At 43.1% G+C, this 18451-nt stretch overlaps 1 protein-coding gene across 1 annotated transcript in view; it reads right to left on the reverse strand.

Annotated features, from left to right (window-relative positions):
- Positions 1-18451, reverse strand: part of MUC2 (mucin 2, oligomeric mucus/gel-forming) — a 64527-nt gene that overhangs the window by 26052 nt on the left and 20024 nt on the right. The window contains exons 24-40 of the mRNA XM_085550003.1: positions 18033-18189; positions 16806-16934; positions 15339-15486; positions 14395-14438; positions 13722-13919; positions 13344-13370; positions 12495-12989; positions 11468-11656; positions 9815-10414; positions 8693-9325; positions 7810-8064; positions 6928-7182; positions 6049-6303; positions 5168-5422; positions 3745-3999; positions 2213-2467; positions 694-948 (exon numbers count right to left, since the gene is read on the reverse strand). Of these exons, the coding sequence (XP_085406129.1) occupies positions 694-948; positions 2213-2467; positions 3745-3999; positions 5168-5422; positions 6049-6303; positions 6928-7182; positions 7810-8064; positions 8693-9325; positions 9815-10414; positions 11468-11656; positions 12495-12989; positions 13344-13370; positions 13722-13919; positions 14395-14438; positions 15339-15486; positions 16806-16934; positions 18033-18189 (4405 nt within the window). The remainder of the gene's footprint in view (positions 1-693; positions 949-2212; positions 2468-3744; positions 4000-5167; positions 5423-6048; positions 6304-6927; positions 7183-7809; positions 8065-8692; positions 9326-9814; positions 10415-11467; positions 11657-12494; positions 12990-13343; positions 13371-13721; positions 13920-14394; positions 14439-15338; positions 15487-16805; positions 16935-18032; positions 18190-18451) is intronic.

Consider the following 18451-nt stretch of genomic DNA (forward strand, 5'->3'; position numbering starts at 1 on the left):
CTTATTCTGTTCTAGTCATGCAATGTTCACCAAGTGACAGCATTTCACCGGGTAGGAAATGATGGGGCCAGTTCCCTCTACAACTACTTTACTTCCAAGTTATTTGTCTTCACTTCTACTAAGCAAATTCTGCTCTATGTCTCTCTCAACTCTTGAGGAACATGCTCCCAAAATATTCCTTGCCATATAATTAAAATCAGACTCAAGTCCTGTCCTTCTCACGACTAACTCTGGAAACTCTGGAAACTTCTGGAAACAAGGGCAGAAAACATGAAAAGCCACAACCCTACAGCACCTGAAACAAAAGTGTCACAGAAACAAGCCTCCTTCCTTTGCATTTGATGCCTCTGAAGGAGAATATTCTGTCTATCTGAAGAATGAGTTCCCACAGCAGCAAAAGCAAGAATTCCTGACAGATCACCACCTGCCTAAATCAACCGGGGTTCCTTAGAAGATGAGACTTCTTGTCACACATGTCATGAAAGAACAACAGTATGTCCTTCCAGGACAAATGCACACTCCACGCCTCCAAACAGCTAGCTGCAGGACTAGATTTGAGCTCCTTCTCCATTAAGAAATTTTCAGCAATTACTGCCTGCACTCAACCTGTACACAAAGCCTAAGACCAGGTGCTCATGGGCTGTCTCCTCCCCTCTGCAATGGAACACAAAAAAGCGTGGACCATACAATTACCTTCCGTTGTCGAGGTTTCAGGTGGTAGGGAGGTGGTGGGAGTGGGCCTGGGTGTGGACGTGCTGACCGAAGTTGAGCTGGATGTAGTGGGCGTGCTCGTAACAGGTGTGGTGCTCACGGTGCTGCTGCTGGTGCTGGAGAGCGTCGTGCCAGAGGTGGAAGTGGGGGAAGACGCGGTTGCAGTTGGCGGGGCAGTTGTGCTTGACACACTTGTACTCGACACTGTTGTGCTTGTGGTGCTCTGTGAAGTGGAACCTGGGAAAACACAGGGTTTCATCATTAAAAGCAGGTAAATTGCATTTCCACTTCCCTTCATTATTTCTCCACTGAGTTCAGCAAAATCAACAACCTGAAACACAGGGAAATCAGAGAGAAGGAAAGAGAATAGTAGGAATTTCTCAAGAATAACCTGAGAAAAAACACGGGTTTTTGGCACTGAAGGAAAAAATACTGCTTTTCCTCTTCAATTCCCTCTTCCTCTACTGAGTCATTTATGAATTACACAACTACAATTCTAAAAATACACATGGCAAACAGATGCAAATACTACACCTATGACCAATGTTGCATCTAACCACTGCGTGCACTGGGAAAGAAATGCTCAGAAGAGAAAAACTCAGCAGCCCATAAGCCAGCTGAATGCATTCCATTCATCCTTAGGCTTCATTCTTCTTTCTCTACTGGTCTCACGCTACATTCCATGAGGAGACCACCATTCCCTGTGCAGGAAGTGTTAAGGTCCATTGCCTCCTCACCTCCATTCCTTAAATCTTATTTGGGGCACCACTACAATTAGGCAAACGTAACTCCATAACTCCCTCATTTTGAAAAACATTTGCCCACATTTTTCCTTTCCACGCCATTAAACACCAAATCAATTACCACACTTCTCCGCTGTCCACACCACAGGCCAGAAACCAAGCTCCTTCAAAACTGTTCTCAACAACAACATAAGAAACGCTCCTGGATACCTTACCAGGATGCCTTACCAGGATGCCTTGGAAAAAAATGCTTCTGCTCCTTCAGTGTGATGTGAACGTACACACAGCCAACCTAGAAGCACTGCCAGCACCATGAGAATACAGGACTAATGATGCAAGAGAAACATAAGAAGTCTGAAAACCCATAACCAATCAGCAGCAGAAACAAAAAGAACAAAAGCAAGAGCACATGCCTCCACACAAAACACTCACAAGGGAAATCTTCTCTCCAAATGAGAGACAGTGTCTCCACAGTGTAATAAGAAAGAACCAAAGTAAGCCAACCAGTTGCTCTGAATGAATATACTTCAAAAAAATCTTGTGTTGAAAGGAACAAGGGACTTCCTGCGCAGAACAAAAGCACTCCCCACGCCTCCAACACAGAAATCGAGGACTGCATTAAGGCTCCTGCTCCATTAAGGAACATTCAGAAATCAGTCGCTGCCCTCAGCCCATGCACAAAGCCTAAGATCAGGAGATCATGGGCATTCACCTCTCCAACTGCAACAGAAGACCAGACAGCATGGACAGACAATTACCTTCCGTTGTCGAGGTTTCAGGTGGTAGGGAGGTGGTGGGAGTGGGCCTGGGTGTGGACGTGCTGACCGAAGTCGAGCTGGATGTAGTGGGCATGCTCGTAACAGGTGTGGTGCTCACGGTGCTGCTGCTGGTGCTGGAAAGAGTCGTGCCAGAGGTGGAAGTGGGGGAAGACGCGGTTGCAGTTGGTGGGGCAGTGGTGCTTGACACACTTGTACTCGACACTGTTGTGCTCGTGGTGCTCTGCGAAGTGGAACCTGGGAAAACACAGGGTTTCATCATTGAAAGCAGGCAAATTGCATTTCCTCTTGAACTCCGTGCTACACCATTTTATTCATCATTCTCCACAAGCAGGAACCCAGCAAAATTCAGAGAGTTGGAAATCACAACTTTTCATTAGCTTAATTTTCATCATTCCAAAATTATACACAACAAGGCTTCCTACAACCTCCATGGGAGACACATGCAAACATTACACCTATGACCAATGCTGCAGCAAACCTCTGCCTGCTCTCTAAAAAGTTTACACAGACAAACAGAATTCAGCAGCACTTAAGCCAAATGAATAACTTCCAATCAGGCTTAGGCTTTATTCTTCCTTCTCTATTTTTGTCACAATGAATTCCATGGAGACAACACCTTTACCTGTGCAGGAAACACGTTACCACCAGAACTACTTTCCTTCCAAGTTAAGTGTCCCTAGCACAAGCAAGCAATATATTAGCTATACACCTCTCAGGTGCTGAAAAACATTCTAACACACTTTTCCTTGCCATGCCATTAATCTACAATTCGATTTACCCCTGCTCAGCTGCCCTCACCAAAGACTGAAAGGCAGGCTCCTTCAAACCTGTTCCCAGCAGCCATGTTAGAATTGCTCCCTGATACAAGGAGCACTGCCTTAAAAAAAAAAAAAAAAAAAAAAAAAAAGGAAAAACCAAAACAAACAAACAAAAGAAACTCAACAAAACAAAATAAAAACTGCTTACACTCCTTCAAGGTAAGCATGTGAATGTGAATGTGAAGGTAAGCATGGCAGACAGAGAAGCACTGCCATTACCATAACAGCATTGCACTAAAGCTGACGAAGAGAGGACAGAAATACTGAGGAGTGAGGAGTCAAGAATTAAAAGAAACCAAAACCAGAGTGCCCCAAATATAAGCCAACTACCCTTACACAAGATACCACATTAAGGAAGTTCCTCTCCAGGCTTAGGAGAAGATAACACATCAGCAAAAGGAAAACTTCCCATCACACCCCTGGCCCCAAAAGACAACCAGATGCCCAAAAGTGAAAAGCCTTCCCTTAACCCATGTGGTGTCAGGGAACAAGGAACATCCTGACCAGGACAAAAGCACTCTCCATGACTCCAACACAGAAATCGAGGTCTATATTTAGGCTCCCGCTGCAGTAAGGAACATTCAGCAATCAGTCGCTGCCCTCAGCCCATGCACAAAGCCTAAGATCAGGAGATCACGGGCATTCACCTCTCCGTCCGCAAAGCAAGACCAGACAGCGTAGACAGACAATTACCTTCCGTTGTCGAGGTTTCAGGTGGTAGGGAGGTGGTGGGTGTGGGCCTAGGTGTGGACGTGCTGACCGAAGTCGAGCTGGATGTAGTGGGTGTGCTCGTGACAGGCGTGGTGCTCATGGTGCTGCTGCTGGTGCTGGAGAGCGTCGTGCCAGAGGTGGAAGTGGGGGAAGACACAGTTGCAGTTGGTGGGGCAGTGGTGCTTGACACACTTGTACTCGACACTGTTGTGCTCGTGGTGCTCTGCGAAGTGGAACCTGGGAAAACACAGGGTTTCATCAGTGCAAGCAGGCAAATTGCATTTCCTCTTGAACACCATGCTACACAATTGTGTTCATCATTCTCCACAAGCAGAAACCCAGGATGCTTAGAGAACTGGAAGGATAATAGAAGGAATTGTTTCGTTCCACAATTACGCAACAAGGCTTCCTACAACCTCCATGGGAGACAGACACATATTTCACACCTACAAAAATTTTGCATCAAATCACCGCACACATGGTGGAAACAATGCACGGAAAGGAAGAACTCAGCAGCCCTTAAGCCTGCTGAATTCATTCCATTCATCTTTAGCCTCAATTCTTCCTTACCCTTTACTGCCATGTTCTTTTCCCCATGCTGGAAATTACAGGGCCCTGTCACTCCACAAATAATTTCCTCTCAGACTCCTTGGGGCTCCAGGACAACTTCACAAACTCTGTTCTATACTACTCTCACAACTGAAAAGCCATTCTGCCACATTTGTCATTGCCACGCTATTTAGCTACAACTTAATTTCCATATTTCTCAGATACCCATGCCACAGGCTGGAAGCCAGGTTCCTCCAAAATTGTTCTTAACAACCATGGAAGAAACACTCCGTGATACACTCAGGTCTGACTCCCAACCAAACGCTTACACTCCTTCAGCAGGACAGGATGTGACATCTGGCCGTCAGAGAAGCAGTACCAGTGCTAAAAAGATTTGAACACTATTGCAGAAGAAGATAAGTCAGCAGGCCGGACAATCTGTGACCTAAAAGTACCTGAAAATACTAGGTCCACAAGGAAAGCTCCCAGCCCTTACAAGAAACACCTCAGAAGGGAAAGTTCTCTCTAGACTGAGGACAAGATATCACAGCAGCAAAAACAAGACTTCCCATCAGACCAATGACAGCATAATAGCACCAGCTGCTCCCTGAGTGAAAAAAACTTCCCTTAGCAAATGTGGTGACAGGGAACAAGGAACCATCTGCCCAGGACAATCACACTCTCCATGCCTCCAACACAGAAATCGAGGTCTGCATATATGCCCCCGTTCCATTAAGGAACATTCAGCAATCAGTTGCTGCCCACAGCGCATGCACAAAGCCTAAGATCAAGAGATCACGGGCCTTCACCTCTCCGTCCGCAAAGCAAGACTAGACAGCATGGACCATACAATTACCTTCCGTTGTCGAGGTTTCAGGTGGTAGGGAGGTGGTGGGAGTGGGCCTGGGTGTGGACGTGCTGACCGAAGTCGAGCTGGATGTAGTGGGCGTGCTCGTAACAGGTGTGGTGCTCACGGTGCTGCTGCTGGTGCTGGAGAGCGTCGTGCCAGAGGTGGAAGTGGGGGAAGATGCGGTTGCAGTTGGTGGGGCAGTGGTGCTTGACACACTTGTACTCGACACTGTTGTGCTCGTGGTGCTCTGCGAAGTGGAACCTGGGAAAACACAGGGTTTCATCAGTGCAAGCAGGCAAATTGCATTTCCTCTTGAACTCCGTGCTACACCATTGTGTTCATCATTCTCCACAAGCAGGAATCCAGCAAAATTCTGAAAGCTGAAATACAGAACTTTTCATTGACTTTCTATTCATCATTCCGAAATTATTCACCAAGGTTTCCTATGACCTCCATGGGAGACTAATGTAAATGTTATACTTATGACCAACGCTGCATCAAACACTGCCTGCTGCCTAAAATGTTTACACAGACAAAAAGATCTTGGCAGCCCTTGAGCCAGAGGAATGTCTTCCAATCAGCCATGGGCTTCATTCTTCCTTCTCTAGTTCTGTCACAGTGAATTCCATGGAGACAACACAGTTCCCTGTGCAGGAAACCTGTTACATGTGGTGTCAGGGAACAAGGCACATTCTGCCCAGGACAAAAGCACTCTGATCCCCCCCACCCACAAAATTGAGGTCTGCATCTAGGCTCCCGCTCCATTAAGAAACAGTCAGCAATCAGTCTCAGCTCTCAGCACATGCACAAAGCCTAAGGTCAGGTGATTATGTGCCTTCACCTCTCCCTCTGCAACGGAAGACCAGACAGCGTGGACAGACAATTACCTTCCGTTGTCGAGGTTTCAGGTGGTAGGGAGATGGTGGGAGTGGGCCTGGGTGTGGATGTGCTGACCGAAGTCGAGCTGGATGTAGTGGGCGAGCTCGTAACAGGCGTGGTGCTCACGGTGCTGCTGCTGGTGCTGGAGAGCGTCGTGCCAGAGGTGGAAGTGGGGGAAGACGCAGTTGCAGTTGGTGGGGCAGTGGTGCTTGACACACTTGTACTCGACACTGTTGTGCTCGTGGTGCTCTGCGAAGTGGAACCTGGGAAAACACAGGGTTTCATCAGTGCAAGCAGGCAAATTGCATTTCGTCTTGAACTCCATGCTACACCATTGTGTTCATAATACTCCACAAGCAAGAACCCAGCAAAATTCAGAGAGTTGGAAAACAGAACTTTTCATTAGCTTTGTTTTCCTCATTCTGAAATTATACACAACAAGGCTTCCTACAACCTCCATGGGAGACACTTGCAAACGTTACACCTATGACCAATGCTGCATCAAACACTGCCTGCTCTCTAAAAAGTTTACACTGACAAAAAGAAATCAGCAACAATTAAGCCAAATAAATGCCTTCCAATCAGGCTTAGGCTTCATCCTTCCTTCAAAATTTTTGTCACATTCCATGGAGACACCACCTGTTCCTTGTGCAGGAAACCTATTACATTTGTGTCAGGGAACAAGGCACATTCTGCCCAGGACAAAAGCACTCTGCATGCTTCCAACACAGATTTCAGAGCCTGCATATATGCCCCCGCTGAATTAAGGAACATTCAGCAATCAGTCGCTGCCCTCAGCACATGCACAAAGCCTAAGATCAAGAGATCACGGGCCTTCACCTCTCCATCCGCAAAGCAAGACTAGACAGCATGGACCATACAACTACCTTCCGTTGTCGAGGTTTCAGGTGGTAGGGAGGTGGTGGGAGTGGGCCTGGGTGTGGACGTGCTGACCGAAGTCGAGCTGGATGTAGTGGGCGTGCTCGTAACAGGTGTGGTGCTCACGGTGCTGCTGCTGGTGCTGGAGAGCGTCGTGCCAGAGGTGGAAGTGGGGGAAGACGCGGTTGCAGTTGGTGGGGCAGTGGTGCTTGACACACTTGTACTCGACACTGTTGTGCTCGTGGTGCTCTGCGAAGTGGAACCTGGGAAAACACAGGGTTTCATCAGTGCAAGCAGGCAAATTGCATTTCCTCTTGAACTCCTTGCTACACCATTGTGTTCATCATTCTCCACAAGCAGGAATCCAGCAAAATTCTGAAAGCTGAAATACAGAACTTTTCATTGACTTTCTATTCATCATTCCGAAATTATTCACCAAGGTTTCCTATGACCTCCATGGGAGACTAATGTAAATGTTATACTTATGACCAACGCTGCATCAAACACTGCCTGCTGCCTAAAATGTTTACACAGACAAAAAGATCTTGGCAGCCCTTGAGCCAGAGGAATGTCTTCCAATCAGCCATAGGCTTCATTCTTCCTTCTCTAGTTCTGTCACAGTGAATTCCATGGAGACAACACAGTTCCCTGTGCAGGAAACCCGTTACATGTGGTGTCAGGGAACAAGGCACATTCTGCCCAGGACAAAAGCACTCTGTTCCCCCCCACCCACAAAACTGAGGTCTGCATCTAGCCTCCCGCTCCATTAAGAAACAGTCAGCAATCAGTCTCAGCTCTCAGCACATGCACAAAGCCTAAGGTCAGGTGATTATGTGCCTTCACCTCTCCGTCCGCAACGGAAGACCAGACAGCGTGGAACTGACAATTACCTTCCGTTGTCGAGGTTTCAGGTGGTAGGGAGGTGGTGGGTGTGGGCCTGGGTGTGGACGTGCTGACCGAAGTCGAGCTGGATGTAGTGGGCGTGCTCGTAACAGGCGTGGTGCTCACAGTGCTGCTGCTGGTGCTGGAGAGCGTCGTGCCAGAGGTGGAAGTGGGGGAAGACGCAGTTGCAGTTGGTGGGGCAGTGGTGCTTGACACACTTGTACTCGACACTGTTGTGCTCGTGGTGCTCTGCGAAGTGGAACCTGGGAAAACACAGGGTTTCATCAGTGCAAGCAGGCAAATTGCATTTCCTCTTGAACTCCGTGCTACACCATTATGTTCATAATACTCCACAAGCAGGAATCCAGCAAAATTCAGAGAGTTGGAAAACAGAACTTTTCATTAGCTTTGTTTTCCTCATTCTGAAATTATACACAACAAGGCTTCCTACAACCTCCATGGGAGACACATGCAAATGTTACACCTATGACCAATGCTGCATCAAACACTGCCTGCTCTGTAAAAAGTTTACACTGAGAAAAAGAAATCAGCAACAATTAAGCCAAATAAATGCCTTCCAATCAGGCTTAGGCTTCATTCTTCCTTTTCTATTTTTGTCACAGTGAATTCCTTGGAGACGCCACCTGTTCCTTGTCCATGAAACCTGCTACATTTGTGTCAGGGAACAAGGAATCTTCTGACCAGGACGAAAGCACTCTCCACGACTCCAACACAGAAATCGAGGTCTGCATTTAGAAACATTCTCCATTAAGAAACATTCAGCAATCAGTCAGTGCCCTCAGCCCATGCACAAAGCCTAAGATCAGGAGATCACGGGCATTCCCCTCTCCGTCCGCAATGTAAGACCAGACAGCGTGGACAGACAATTACCTTCCGTTGTCGAGGTTTCAGGTGGTAGGGAGGTGGTGGGTGTGGGCCTGGGTGTGGACGTGCTGACCGAAGTCGAGCTGGATGTAGTGGGCATGCTCGTAACAGGCGTGGTGCTCACGGTGCTGCTGCTGGTGCTGGAGAGTGTCGTGCCAGAGGTGGAAGTGGGGGAAGACGCGGTTGCAGTTGGCGGGGCAGTGGTGCTTGACACACTCGGAGTGTAAGTTGTACTTGTTGTCGGCGAGAGGGACACTGATGTGCTGGTTTCTCCTGTGGTTGTAGTTGTGATCGCTGTTGTGCACTCTGGACTTATTGGGGGAGCACAGCAGACTTTGATCTGATAATTCAGGCATATCGGCATTGGTATCACACCCCCTATGGTTTGATCCTTATTGTTACAGATGAGTCCTGTGTTAACATCACATTCCACTTTCTGCCCTAAATCTTCTATAGGAGTGTTTGGGAATTTCTCCGCTCTGCAGGAAACATTCTCTACCTTCGTACAGTTCCATGAAGGGATCTTATTCTGAATAGTTTCAAAGGTCTCATCATCACCACTCTCCGGGCCATACTGTGGGTAACTCACATCGATCCAGTCAGTCCAAATGCAGTCCTCCGGGGGGAACGTGCAGATTACTGTAGAAGTACATCAGTAAATAATATGTAAATAATTAGCAACTAGAGAATGGCATGGAGGAGGGGATATCAGATAGGAAGATTATGTAATCGCTGAAGGCACTAAGTGCCAGTCATCCACCTTAAGACTATCCCTTGACACCCTTCGGGGAAAACATGCTTTTCCCAGAAGAAATATGTCATGCCAGTGCCAGAAAGAGTAAATGACTTGTAGCAGAATATGGTCAGATAAGCCATTGCCCAAGAGGATGAGCAGCAAAAGAAAGACTTCCTGTCTAATCAAAGCAGGTTTTAGGAGGATACAGAATAAAGTATTTTCTACAGAGCCCTGCAGAGTAAGATAAAACGGGAGTTTCTGCTCAAGACACAAGCATTCTTCTCCTTGCAAAACAGGAAGCATGAGAACTAGCATGAGGCACATGTTCAATAAAAAGATATCCATCAGAGAAAGTCTACAAGAAAACAAATAACAGCAGGAGCAGACATTACCTTCTGTTGTTGTGGGTGGAGGTGGTAGGGACGTGGTGGGTGTTGGCCTGGGTGTGGGCGTGCTGACCAAAGTCGAGCTGGATGTTGTGGTTGTGCTAGTAACAGGCGTGGTGCTCACGGTGCTGCTGCTGGTGCTGGAAAGCGTCGTGCCAGAGGTGGAAGTGGGGGAAGACCCAGTTGTTGGTGAGGCAGTTGTGCTTGACACAGTTGAAGTGAAAACTGTGGTTGTAGTGACTGAGTGTGACACTGGTGTGCTGACTGTTGTGGTATGTTCCGTACTTGGTAAACACTCTGGTATGTTTGGTGTGCAGCAGATACTGATCTCATAGTTATGGCAGTATTTAACATCGCTGTTGTTTTCTTGATCCTTATTGTTACAGGTAAGCCCTGTGTTAACGTTGCATTCAACCTTCTGCCCTAATTCTTCAAGAGAAATGTTAGGGTAATCCTTCGCTCTGCATGAAATATTCTCAGCTTTCACGCATACCATGGAGGATTCATTTATTTTGTCAATGTTTTCATAGTCTCCACTGTTCACATCAGATCTATCTGGTTGACTCATATCAATCCAGTCTGTCCAGATGCATTCACAATTTCTCTCTGGGGGACATCAAGAAGAGTAATATTCAGGAACAATAGAGACAAAGACAGTCACTGTTAGTTCCAGCACTGTTAATGTTGGTTTACTATGCCCCCTCTGCACACAACGGTTCACCTTGTACTCTGCTACTCACCTACACTAGTCAGTCAACCCTGGCCACAACAAAGCTCATTAGCGTGGTCAGGCCTCCCTTTCTTTGCCCTATTTTCTATTGCCCCAGGACAATATCAGGACTCAGGTACTATTGAACTATGTGTTCTCCCCCTTATAAACATGGCAAGTTCCATTTGGGGTTTCTTATGTGCAAAAAACTTGCCTAAGGGCAACATGTAAGGTACAGCAGAATCAAGTAAGGACTCTCACAGCTTTCACCTGGGCAAATCCAAACTCAGGAAAGAATCACAGTCACAGAGCGAGCAGGCACTGTATGCATACTGCCACCAAAATCTTTGGCTGCTTCCCAGCACTGTGGTGAACTCTAGCAGAACCTTGCTGCCCAGAGTCTCACTCCATAGCAAGAGGTAAGTCATTGGCTGAAATTTTTCCCCAGATCCTGACAGGGCAAAATCAGCCTTTGGAGGGCAGATGAGCTGTAAAACAGCCCAAGTCGTCACAAGAGAATGAACAGAACAAAGACATAACCAAACAGCACCTGAAATGAAATTACATTGCCACAAAAAATAAGCCATGTCACACCATATGTTCTTCTATGTACATTCTTTCTCTCCAGCTGAAAGACAAAGCCCAAAAAGCAGAAAAAGTAAGACTTTCTACCAGCACCGTATTGGCCTAAGGTAGGCAGAAGCACCATGAAAAATATCCTTGTGTTCAGGATAATCAAGGAGTAGGAACTGACTTCCATAACCATGTTGAGCACTCTCTCTCCTAAGCTTAGAGCCTAGTAACCTATAGCTCTGATGATTTTTTGTTTGTTTTTTTAAATCTGCATAAACTGTTTTCTTCAGAGTACTGCAGTGAAGACATACATTTGGTGCCAATAGACAGTTTCTCCCATACCAAGGCAATACTAACAACACAGAGAAATTAACTACCTGGTTGTGAAGGTGGAGGAGTGTGGGTTTGAGTTACTATTGGTGGTAGGACTGTGCTTGTAACTGTCGGAGTGGATGAGGATACGCCAGGAACGGTCAGAGTAGTTCCCTGGGTACTGCTGCTGAAGGGTGTTGTGGTGGCAGTACTGGTCGGTGACTCTGATGGAGTCGGTGTGGGAGCAGTTGATACTGAAAGGGTCATCAGCAAGAGGAATAATTATGAACAACATGGACAGAAATAACATGTAAAGATGCAAGCATATGTATGAGTGGGATACAAAAGGCACTGACAGAAGTTAAGGAGTTAACTGCCACAAATTTACAGCTGGCTGAGCCTGGTTTTTCTGCAGCAAAGGCCTTTCCTTCCAGGTTCCAGAAAGCAGACTAGGGCCAAATCTGGACACAGACATTGTTAAGACACCCCCTTTTCTACTGAAGAGGTTTGTTACATTGCTTTGTTGGGCTTCTCACTAAATAAAAAATCCCCCACCAGTGGAAAAGATGAAGAAAAAAAAGTCCTGTGGTTCTTCCCATCTCAGCTCTATCACTCATAACACCTTGCTATCTCGCAGAGTAATAACTGAGAGGGGAAGCTCTGGTTGAATAATGAAGTATGCATAGGGATATGTTTTTATCTGAAGTTTGTGTCACCTCTCTGTAGTGCAATGGCAGCCTGAGGAACAGGTTCACAGCAAGAGGCTTTTTGCGGGGTGAAACCATTCCACAAAGGCTGCCAAGGGAATCCTTTCTTCCTAGATCTACAGCCACAGACAAGTATCAGTACTGTCAGAGAGTAAGTGGGATGAAGAAATTCTGCACAGGTCTGCCAGACAGAGCCTAAAATGATGATAAACCAAATCAAGGCCTACTCTAATTTCACACGTATCTTTCTGAGAATGTTCTTTCCAGGAAAGGAACAGAGATCAAAATCAGTGAAGCATTTGCTCAATATTTGCTTTAAATAGCTGACAGTCCATTATATATCTTACAGCAAGGTAAGAAAAGAGAAAAAGGGTCCGCTAAGTACCTGTGGAGGCTGAAGTTACTGGTGTGGTTACTGAAGAAGTGGGCTGGCTTGTAGTGGTTGCAGTGGGTGTTGGTACGGTGGTAATTGTTGTTGACTGCTGAGTTGTAGTAGTGGGCACAGTTGTTCCAGTGGTGACTGAAGATGCAGTTGGTGTTGAGCTTGGTGTACTTGCAGTCACACAAGGAACTTCATGCCATTCACAACAGTTTACCCTGATTTCATAATTATAGCAAAGATGCCAGATACTTGCATCTTGCTCCTCGTTTTTACAGATGAGTCCATATGTAACATTACACTCCACCTTTTGGCCAAGTTCCTCTAAGGTTTTATCAGGACTATCTTTAGCTCTGCATTCAATATTTTCAGGAGCTGTACATATTTTGTTTCCATGTTCAATTCTTATTGCATCATAGGTTTCATAGTCACCACCATCTTCTTCAGGGTTACTAACATCAAACCACTCAGACCAATCGCAGATTAATCCAAGGCACGGAGCTGCAAGGAAAGACAAACGTTCAGTGTCAGAGCTCACAGAAGACATTTTGAGAAGGTTAATTTTGTATTCAGCTCCATTAATGAGTAAAACAATGCACTGCAATTTGCCATTTTTTTTGCAAGAGAAAAGAATTCAAAAATTGTTTAAATGTGACCAGGCTTTTCAACAAGAAGCTTTATCTGAAAACAGAATCACCAATCTGAAGCCTTTTTATACTACCCACATTTCTGCAATTCTGGGTTTTTAAAATATTTTTTTTCTTTTGTTTTGAAAATGTTTTTCAGTAGTGGCCACCTTTAATTTACTCATTTTTTGACATTTTATGGTAATTAGTTTTTATATTTAAAACTTACTTGTAGTTACTGGAGGACTTGTGGTAACTGAAAGAGAAAAGAAAAAAAATTACTCCATCGTCTGCATGTTTTAGAAAAACATACAACATTAGTTTTAAACATTCTAATTATAAATTCTGCTATGACTGCTAAGTTTCTATTATCTCCACAGAATACTCAGAAGACAGAATCCTATACATTTACAGTCACAGTTTCTTCCATGCAGTGTAAATAAACTCAAAGCATTAAAATCTTCCTCAGTGCAATGAAACAAGACTGTTTGCAAGTGTCACTCAAGCTTTGTCAACTATGATAAGTCTGCATACTTCTATGTTCAATCATTGAAGTATTTTACTCAAATAAAGTTATTTTAAAAGCAAATCTCTGTTGAAAACTTACCAATGGTGGTAAGAGTACTTGTACCAGGGGAGGTTGTAATCGTAGATGGTGAAGTAGTTAATGGACAAGGATAAGCAATTCCAGGAACTACAGATCCATTTTCTGCACAAACATATGTTGTGCATATATCCCCATCCTTTATTGTTGCAACAGTTTCTCCCACTTCATAACTTGTTCCATTGATTACACAAGGACATCCTGCAAGAAAGAGTTCAGCATGCATGTTGTTCTCTCTCTACTAGGACTATTAGAAGAACACAAAAGCAAAACAGAAGACAAAGAAAAGAAAAAAAAAAGACTCGCAGATTTACCAAGGCTACAAGTATTTAAATGTATCATGCATGCTCCTTTGAGTGCTATACTTGGAGCTTAGATCTAGTGTTGCATTAAATTATCTCGTAAACTCTTGTAGTGAAATCCACAAGTTTGGATATGAGACATAGGAAGAAAAAATATAGGGTATGATTAAAAGATTGAACAGGTACTAACTAGCATCAGGGCTCAACAAAATCACTGTCAAAATTTCTTTGGCTAGAAAGCCTTTGTAGAGGATAGATGCAGTGCTTCCATGGTTTCTCCACAATCCACCCCCTCTCCACTTTTTTTAATTTAAGAGCAACAACAACAACAACAACAAAAGAAAAAGAAACAAAACCCTAAAAACATTACTTACCTGGAATTGGTGTACACTCAATAGATCCCGAAGGGCGACACACGCTAAAAGAAAAAATGTCAAGAGTTATAATGTTACAGATGTTTTATGACTAGCAGAGCCAAGAGCATGGAGATGTAAAATTTTTTCACCTGCTCTTCGTTCATACTACTAGATATGTTTCTGATTGTAACATCTTCTAATATTGCCCATTATTACTTCATTCAACTTAAGTCATCATTTGTATTCCTTAAGTGCAACTTCTTAAACTATCGTGAGCTGTTTTGTACTGCAAGTTGCAATACCACAGTAATAACATCTGCTCTTATGAGCAATTGTGTTTTATTTATGTATTTATTTTTGTCTTGGATAACGATGTGGATTCATAAATGTCAATTCCATCATTAGTAAGGTTCTGGGAATGAACAATTAGGACTCATTCACCTTCTTCAGGGATAGTACAGATTATTTCAGTCCACTGTGACTTCAAAATCTTTATCATAAATGAGAATACAAGGCAAAAAAGCCCATCTCTTCCCCAAAAGCCACAAGAATCAAAAGACTGATCCAGAGACACAACTAGGCTTGCTGTCAATGTATCATTTATGACACTTTCAATAGTGTATTTAACGATTCTACTAACAGACCTATCAGAAGGACGCAATCATCTTGAAATACTGATTACCGTGGGTCTGGAAAACTACAGATGCAAAATTTAGAACCCGTGTGTAGTGGAAGTAGCATTTCTTGAGACTGTCTCACCTAGAATATGTCACTGTTCCTCTGATTTGTATATATAATGGAGAATATATTCTATTCTATAAAATTTGGATAGATTGTATAGAATATACAATTGCATCTCTACTTATTAAAAAACATGCTTAAGGCTCAATAAAGTAAAAGAGGGCCCAGAATACATAAATTACTTTCTAAATTAATTGAAATGTTTTTGAATTTTTACATACCATTTTGTACAGTTCTCTTCTGTGGGTATTTCTCCACCAATGATAACAGGTTTACCATTGTGGTAACACCAACATTCATCTGCAGCCACACATTCTTTTGTCTCTTCATTATAAACAGGTTTTTCATGAGGGCATCTAGGGTAGCAACCTGTTAATGGCAAGTAGCACAGAACACAGAGTGAAGAAAAGTATGATGAGTTAACTCAAATAGGTTACCTTCTGAAAGTACATGATTCTCTCTGAATCAGGCATAGTTAAAAAGATCACAAATTCCCAATTGAAATCAGTCCTTAGACAGTTAGCCTCTTCAAAAGATTTAAGCAATCCTCACTGGTAATACTGCAAGAGCTAAATAAGAATTTACTCATGAAAATGGAGAAATATTTTCTTTTAGTTCAAAATACTGCAACAACCTTTATGTTCTATGGAAAATTAGTTATTTTTTTAAACACATACACACACACAAGAAAAAAAAAAAAAGCCTTGGTTTCAGCTGGGACAGAGTAGATTTACTTCACAATATATGATGTGATGCTATTTTTGTCTTTAGGAGACAAATGAAGTTGATAATACACTGATGTTTTAGTTATTGCTCAGTAGTGCTGTACGCAGCTAAGGATGCTGAAGCTTCTTCCACTGTCCTGAAGAGTGAACTGGCAGAGATGCACAAGAAGCTGGGAGGGAAGAACACTAGGACAGATGACCTGGACTGGCCAAAGGATATTCCATACTGTACAGTTCACATGAAGCTACACAAATGAGGGGATTTGGCTAGAGCAGGACTGGCTGGGTATGGGTCAGTGGGTGGTAAAAACCTGCACTGTGCATCACTTACTTTGTAAATACACACAAACACACACACATACACACACACACTATCATCACTATTATTTTTCTTCTCATTTTCTGTCTTAGTAAAAGGTTTTAATCTCAACCTAGAAATTCCACTTTTTTTCCCCTCAATTCTCTCTTCCAGAGTGCAGTGAATGAAAACCGTGTAGCACTGAGCTACCTGCCAGGTTAAATCAGAATACAAACATACTGATTTTTCTACAGATATTAAAATGTGATCACTATATCAAGAATCCCTTTGTGAAAAATATGGAAGTGCACTCAATAATGAACAAGGTATCACAACATCTGTTGGGATACTAGAACATATTTATGCCTCATCAGCATACCAGGTATCTCTATCACAAACAGAAAAATTATCTGCGTTTTTCCATACCCTCAACTGGTGAAACAAACTCCATCTGCAAACTGTAAATTATCTGTCATTTCTCATTGCATTTCTCACACAAATACACTTTGGTTCCTGCTTTTAAATGTATTTATGGCTGGAGACACAAATTCAAGAAAACAGAATTAAGAATATCTTGCAAAGCTAAATGATTAATCCACTGTTGTTAAAGACACTTTGACAAAGTTTTATGAAATAGAAGACTGAAACAGCAAGGAATTTATTACCTTCCAGGTATGGAACTGAGAAGTTGGTGCTGACATTATAAATCATTCTGCAGGTCATGATATTGCTGCCACAAGGCTCGTAGTGCCATTCACACTCATCACGAGGGTTATAGTAGTCACAAAATATTGCTGATGAGAAAAAAGGAAAGCTGATTAAAAATACAGTTGTTACATTGAAGCTCAGCCCAGATGATTAAGCATAAAAGCTAAATTAATCCACAAGTCAAGACTGCAGTGTCTTATTATTATTATTATTATTGTGAGGTACAGGACTTGAACTTCCTTCTGTTACACATATACAAAGACTACATCAAAATCTGAGATCAAAATCTGGGATTTTGATATTAAACACCTAAGCTGCAGGAGGAAAATATTTGATTAAAACCACACACACACAAAAAAAACAAGAATTAGTGTTTGTTTATATTTCAAATGAAGGGTACATTTCTGTGAGCTTTTCTCCCCTATCTACTTAGCAAATTCATAAAATCTCTTGTAGAATATGTATTCTAAGTAGCTCCAGCTTGCTGTATGACCTAGGCTGAGTCACTTCCAGCAGGTCAAGAACAAGCATCTGACATATTATGGATACAACATTAAAATAACTCAGTTTGGTTGACTATGGATAGAAGAAGGAAATTTGCTGTATCACCAACTTCTTACTCTTGAATATTTAAACTAGTCTTAATTTTGAACCAGAATAAATTTTTACAATTAAATTGCCATTTCTGGCATTTAGAATCTCAGAATTTGGTTTTAAAAATTTTGTTTTGTGGAGAGAGATGAAAAATATAATTTAAATATCGTCTTACATCATTTTTATGACTTCTGATGAACACCATTAATGAACATTACTTATACAGTCAATGTTGATTAGGTTCACCTACACTAGAGTACTTCCATATGCGTAAAAGAAAAAAAAAAACAAAAAACAATTCTGAAACATTTGTGAAAACAGAAGGAAGACAACAGGAGCTGGAGTTCACCGGTTATGAAGTAAAAAAAAGGACCACTTAACACCTCACCTTAAAACTCCTATCACCACCATCACCCCTCAAAATTAAAACATGATTGCTATTAAAAATGTGCTAGTTCTGGCTGTCCCCTGAAATGCTGTGAAAATAAGTCACATTGCACAGCAAGCACAGCCCTGAGGTATTCATAATTTCTTTAATGGGGTCCCTGACAGCAGACAGAAAGATACGGTTGTGTTCAGCTGTTACTCACGGCATATATCAGGACTTCTCCAGAAAACACAAGCCTGAGCCTTGGTACATTCTTGTGCATATGCAGCAACAGCAGAACAGAAGCAATCACAGTCTCCACCACTGTCACAAGAGCAGGCATCATGAACGCAAGCATCATAGAAAGGAGATGGGTTCACCTATAGGAAAAACAAATGATGCCACAACTCATCCCCAAGCAAATAAGCCTGAGATGTCTCTTGAGACAATGGGAACTGAGCTGGACAGGAATGAGGATGTTTCTAAGAACTACTGACCAGTACAGGCTAGAAATTGCTTCATGCATTTAGTATGAGGTAATATAACACCTTCATAAATTGTTAAGATTAAAAATAAGTCTTCTTTAAATGCCCACGTCTTCTAGCAGAGTTACATTCTACTGCTCTCAATATCAAGCTGAAT

The sequence above is a fragment of the Coturnix japonica genome, chromosome 5, assembly GCF_054131305.1.
Source record: "Coturnix japonica strain WE chromosome 5, WE-NBRP24, whole genome shotgun sequence".
In the NCBI taxonomy this organism is placed as follows: domain Eukaryota; kingdom Metazoa; phylum Chordata; class Aves; order Galliformes; family Phasianidae; genus Coturnix; species Coturnix japonica.